Below are 6000 nucleotides of genomic sequence, written 5' to 3' on the forward strand. Positions count from 1 at the left end.
ATGTATGTATTCTGGATTTAAAAAAAGAAAGAAAGATTTTTTACAGTGGGTAGCACCATCACCTCACAGAAAGAAGGTCGCTGGTTCGAGCCTCGGCTGGGTCATTTCGTATTTCTGTGTGAAGTTTGCATGTTCTTCCCTAATGGGGTTGCGGCTGGCAGGACATCTGCTGTATAAAGCATATGCTGGATAGGTTGGTGGTTCATTCCACTGTGGTGACCCCTAAATTAATAAAGCCGAAAAGAAAATGAATGAATGAAATAGTAATTTTTGGTAATGTAATAATCCCCATCATTTATAATCAATTTAATAGGCCTTTTCATAAAATAAAGCATAAAACTATTTACAAATATTTACCTTTAGTCTTCATTTTGTAATATTATAATTCCAATTTAGTGTAGTTCTTGACCAGTTTAATTGGTTCTTATTGCTCAATACAATTGTCAATTTCTTTAATTTGACCTTTGTAACACTGATTAAATCTTACTTTTGAAACATTTAAAATGATTTTACTGTTATTTTTTTATCAATGTAATGTATTCTTAAATTAAAATTTAAAAATAATACTAAAAAACAAAATTAAAGTCTTTCTGACCCTGGTATTTGGAATGGATATGTATGTTACAGAAAAATACTATTGACTAAATACAATTTCTAAATGTTTACATCTTTGATTTACTGTTGTACCATGGTAGCTTTTTTACTATGGTACTATGGCTAAATGTACTGAAATGTTAATAGACGATTAATGAACTAGTCATAACAGAAATTGTCAATAAAAAAAAAAGTCGGTGTTTTGATGTATTTTTCATTTATTGTTTTAAATAACACGTTTTTTCATTTTTTTTCTTGTTTTTTTTTTTAAATAGCATCCGTACAATACTAAAACACTGATGTAACAATGGTGACCCACTAGGTGGCAGTACAATCACATCTCAAACGTTTTTCAACAGCAAGAGTATGGAGCTTAACTTCTAACAAGACACTATATTTCATAAATAATTTAAGTATAAACATTGAGCAGTCACTCTTCACAAAAAAAAAAAAAAACATGTTCACAAAAGTAAGAGAGTTCACAAGATCGAATGCGAAATGCTAAAACACAGGATGAAGGCTTTCCTTTGCAGTTACCCAATTGCACTCTGATACCTTGTTCGGGTTTTTAAGAGAAACAAACAAAAATCCAACTGTACACTGATTTAGTCAAACGATCCGTTTCAGATGCGGCCGATCACTGCCTGCGAAAGTCCCAGTGTTCCAGATACAATCGATTACTCTTGTCACAGTATTGTAGCAGCTCTTCAGCACTGGCAGTAGTTAAACAATGGCGTCTCTACAGTAGCAAGTCTTGGTTTTGGAAACGTTCGGATCAGGAGTGTTGGCATGGCTTCCTCAGCAGTAAGGCCCAGAAGGTATACAATTCAATTTCATCGAATGTTTTATGCGTCCATCAGGCCAAATGCCACACACTCAAAAGAAAATAGAGTCAAACGTAAGTGTTTCTGCAAATCCTTCATTTGCTTTGAAGCTCTCTGAATGAAATCACCGCTGATGTGCGTTCAGCAAAAGAACCACAGCTCAAGTTGCACTTCTGGCAGATGAAATAACCGCTAAAATGCTTACAGGGCAAACAAGCGTTCCACTGAACATATCTCAGACTTTGATTTATGAATCGAGTTGTTTTATGGCACTAGCTTGCGAAACCTATTTTGGCAAAACTAAATCTATAGGGAAGCCCAGAACCCAATCTGGCAAAAGTTTTTATGTGTATATGTGTGTGTGTTTTCTACATCATATCTTTGGTCAAGGATAAAACAAGGATGAGAGGAACTTAAGACTTTTGAGCAGATAGTCATTATTTGTTTGGCAAAGGGACAAAGGGAATAAATGTTATCTTGACGTCACGTGGCCCACTTACCCAATGTCCATTTTCTAGTCCACTCAATGAGAGACGTTGACACTATGAAATTAGTTTGAATGAGGATGAGACTTTTAGCATAAATATTGCGGTGCTTTTTAATGCCAGGTTCAGACTGAACAATGTTTTTGTCTGTTGTGTTAGTTAAATTTCGTTGTGATTTTGACTCAAGCTGCTTGCTGACTATTTAAAGGCATGTGTGATGTCACAGAGAAGGCAGAACTAGTTACTGACTAATGTAAATGTTAACAAACAAAGGCTTTTGAACAAGTCTTTCCCCCATTGCTCCTATTGTTCACACATTGTGGAGAACTGGAAAAAAATTCAATAAGCCAGTCTTTCTGTAAAGTGTTGGATATCCATCGTGACAGCTATTCTATAGACTGAAATAATGTCAACTTTTGATGTTGAAAATGAACAAAGTGACTGTTATTGTTTTTTGGTTTTATTGATTGAAATAACACATACAGAAATAAATCCGTAAAAATAACTGAAAATGTACTGTCGGCTCACAACTTGTTTTTTGAACCATAATATATATGACCAACCTCGACGATAGTCATTTTGACTATAAAAAAATTAAATAAGTCACTTTTATAAATGTTTCAACATCAGAAGCTACTGGAGCAAAGATCAATGGCCAGTAATGCAACTTGAAAGGCTAAATGAACCTAAAATAATAACAAACAATTAACTTTTTTAAGAGTATACTGCGGCCAAGCACTATAGGGCACTATAAATATTTTGGCTTCACTGTTTAGGATATTTGAGAAACACTAAACATAATGGCTGAAAGTTGTTTGTGAATCACAGTTGTCGCTGGAAGGATAATACAGCTCTGTCCGTAAGTTAACAAGAATTATTTAAACCATTTCTTACATTACCAATTACATTGTTTTATTAACGCCAACCCTAACCCTACTCACACTAAAGTAAAAATAGTAAATACCTTTGTACAGTGTCATAATAGCTGAGATATTTTGATGTGCATTTCCACAGCTGTATCCCTTCTAGACTTGACCATGAATCACTTCTTTTTGTCAAATTTATCAGGCAGAAATCATGCAATCTGATCCTGGCATTAAAAATTCTTCAGGACTGATGTTTGTTTCTACATTAAACAGGTAGTTTTTACCAAGTAAAAAGAATTTTGATTGTCACTTTTTTAATGAACGAACCTAACTACCAATGCAGCATTTCCAATGGTTGATGATTTCTGAATTAAGTGCACTTCAACCTTCCTCTGCATTTGCCATAATTCTTCAAATTGCTGATCAACGCTACTTGACAGTACTGAGTAGTAGATTTAAAAAAAATATACAGATAAAGTGAAAGTCTAGTCAACTTAATCCTTCTTTAAACCTCTATCACACAATCACTACGCCAGCCACATTATGAAAAATGTTCACCACAATTCTACAGAGCAAAATGGTGAGGTATGTACCTTTTTTTTGCAGAGACTTAGAGAAATGTATGAAAGAAAAACGCACAAAACATGAGCACTGGTTCCGTTGAACACTGTTTCCTAGTTGCAAACAAAAAAGACAAAATAAAAATAAAGTGCTTCCAATAAGATCTCCTCACCTGAGGACAAACACATGACAAAAAATTCACCTCACAAAAATCTACAATCTTGAAAAATTGATTTACACAAAATGTACAGTCCAACGAAGGTTTGTTTGCTAACATTCATTCTCCACACACACACGGTATATACAAAGTACTCCTAATCCAGAGTACTGACTATTTACACTCTCTGCCATTTTTTTCTTCTTCGAAACATTTATCAAAACACGGTACGCATTATAAAAGCACAGCGATGAGGAAGCTGCTCAGCAGTGCAGTGAGAAGCAATGAAAAAGGACTCAGCCCGGAAGCCGAGTTAGGGAAAATCTGCCAGCGCTCCTTCTTGGGATGTAGAGTCTCCATGTCTTTCAGGGCATTGTAGGCGGCAGTGGTGAAGTTGGCATCTCCTGTGGTGAGAAGGTCAAACACGCAGGAGTGGAAATAGATGTCCTTCACCTCCAGTTGGTCCCTGCACCTCCTGGAGGCACTTTCAAGGGTGAAGACGCCTCTCTGGGCTTCCACCCTGGGCTGCTGCTGCTGCTGCTGAAAGCCGGCCTGCTGGAGGCCAAGCACGGGCAGCTGGAGGTGTCCCTCCTGGTCAATGCGCTCTGATGTGGGGCAGCCGTTCATGCACAGCTGAAGGTCCTGCGTTTCATCGAAGGCCATGGCCAGTTCCTCAGGCATCCGCACGGCTAGTGTCAGGTAACGGCCCTGTTGGCGTATGATGATGGTGACCCCGATGTACGCAGCGTGGATTTCTACGTGCCGACCGGGAGATTTCTCCAGGATCCAGATGCTGCGGGTCTCACTGTCACCTCCGCTGATGGTGCCATCCACGAAGGCGGCTGGAAGGTCGTCTGTCACGGCCTGGTAGACCTTCTGGTCTGTGCATTCTTGGTATGGTTTGAAGATTATTGTGATCTTAAAAGAAGCACAAAGAGCATAGTTAGACTACAGAGTCTATTTACTATCTAGAGCGTGTTACTGATCTTACTGTGAAAATTCATTTGGGGGTATAATGTCACAGCTTTTTGATTTGGTAAGCAGGAGTACAGAACAAATACAGTCATGTGAAGAATGTACTTTTAATACTTTATAAAGTGTAAAAATATCAAGCATTTTACATTTTCATTTTAACAATTCACTTCTAATTCTTCAATCCCATGACCAAACTGTTTTCTGTACTTCAATAAATAAATTTGGTCCATTTTACATAACGTTTGGTCTGCTGCTGCTTTTTCTATCACCTTTATGATATCAGTAGGATTGATTCATTTCGATTTACATGAATGTCTACGCATGTACAAACATTTTGATTCCTGTGGACATACTCTGAATGAACACGCATTTACAATTATCAACAAATGATTTTTTTAATTACAATTTTTTTTTGATGATTCAATGTTAATGAATCATTATTAGTTTTACATTACAGTCAATATTATAGTATTTATTGCCAATTTTGCAGTATTTTTGAAATAGTATTAGTGTTTTTTTTTAAATATCTATTTTATTTCAGATTAGTTTTATTAATTTAAGCACTTTTAGCAATTTTAACTTACATTTTTTTAAATTATTTGCAAAGGTTAGTTTTAAATTTAGTTTAGTTTCCATTTTTTATTTAAAGCATTACTTTTAACCAAGCGGCAACCTCACGCTCTCCTTCGGGAAGCCAATACGAAGTAACTAAAACTGCAATTCATCGACTCGCCTTTGGGGGCTGGCTCCAGGAAATCCAAATGATTACTGACTGCAATAATAAATTGGAAAGCTGATAGTAAATTACAGCTGATAAAACATGTTTACAGCCTAATACAAAAGATGGCTTTGGTTCATATATTATTATTAGCCTTCATGACAACTGTGAGGGGGTGAATTTTTTATAACCCATCCGTTTCGTTTTTATTAAGTTTTATACAGGCTGCATAATTAAGGGCGTGGTCACTTGAGCGACAGCTAGGTCTAACTGCTCGCTGTCTCGTCACCTCAGCTGATTCAGGCTTATTAGCCGCTGAACTCGGCAGATATATTATATTTTGGTTTTGTTTAATGTTTCTTTACACAAACTGTTCAAGTTGCCTCCATTTGCCAGGTGAATAAAAGTATATGCTTATATAGCATCTCTATAAATGTATTTGTTTTACTTAAGATCATTTATCATTTATAATTTTCTTTAAACCTGTAAAGCACTCCAGAATCTGACAGATTGATTAGTTGTAGGCTATAAACCTGTCATCTGAAATGTTGTCATACAGTGTTTGTCTGGATATCAATAGCCTTGCATTTACTAACATAGACTATATTTTAAGTGTTTGGAAGTAATTTGTGCTTTCCTCCTGTAGAAAAATGTCATAAGAACAATGTTCAATGTATTACAGCAGTGTTTTTAAAAATCTAAACACTTTATTGAGCACATGTGGTCAGAACACAAACGAGTCACAAGTATTAAGCGTTTCTTCAAAAGAAAAGTCTGTCTAATGCAAAATCACAGCATCTGCTCACAGTCCGTCTCTTTG

At 36.1% G+C, this 6000-nt stretch overlaps 1 protein-coding gene across 1 annotated transcript in view; it reads right to left on the minus strand.

The window, feature by feature from the left end:
* Nucleotides 1-2829: 2829 nt before the first annotated feature.
* Nucleotides 2830-6000, minus strand: part of rgmb (repulsive guidance molecule BMP co-receptor b) — a 21469-nt gene continuing 18298 nt past the window's right edge. The window contains exon 3 of the mRNA XM_056458517.1: nucleotides 2830-4405. Within this exon, the coding sequence (XP_056314492.1) occupies nucleotides 3722-4405 (684 nt within the window). The 3' untranslated portion in view covers nucleotides 2830-3721. The remainder of the gene's footprint in view (nucleotides 4406-6000) is intronic.

The sequence above is a fragment of the Danio aesculapii genome, chromosome 5, assembly GCF_903798145.1.
Source record: "Danio aesculapii chromosome 5, fDanAes4.1, whole genome shotgun sequence".
Lineage (NCBI taxonomy): Eukaryota > Metazoa > Chordata > Actinopteri > Cypriniformes > Danionidae > Danio > Danio aesculapii.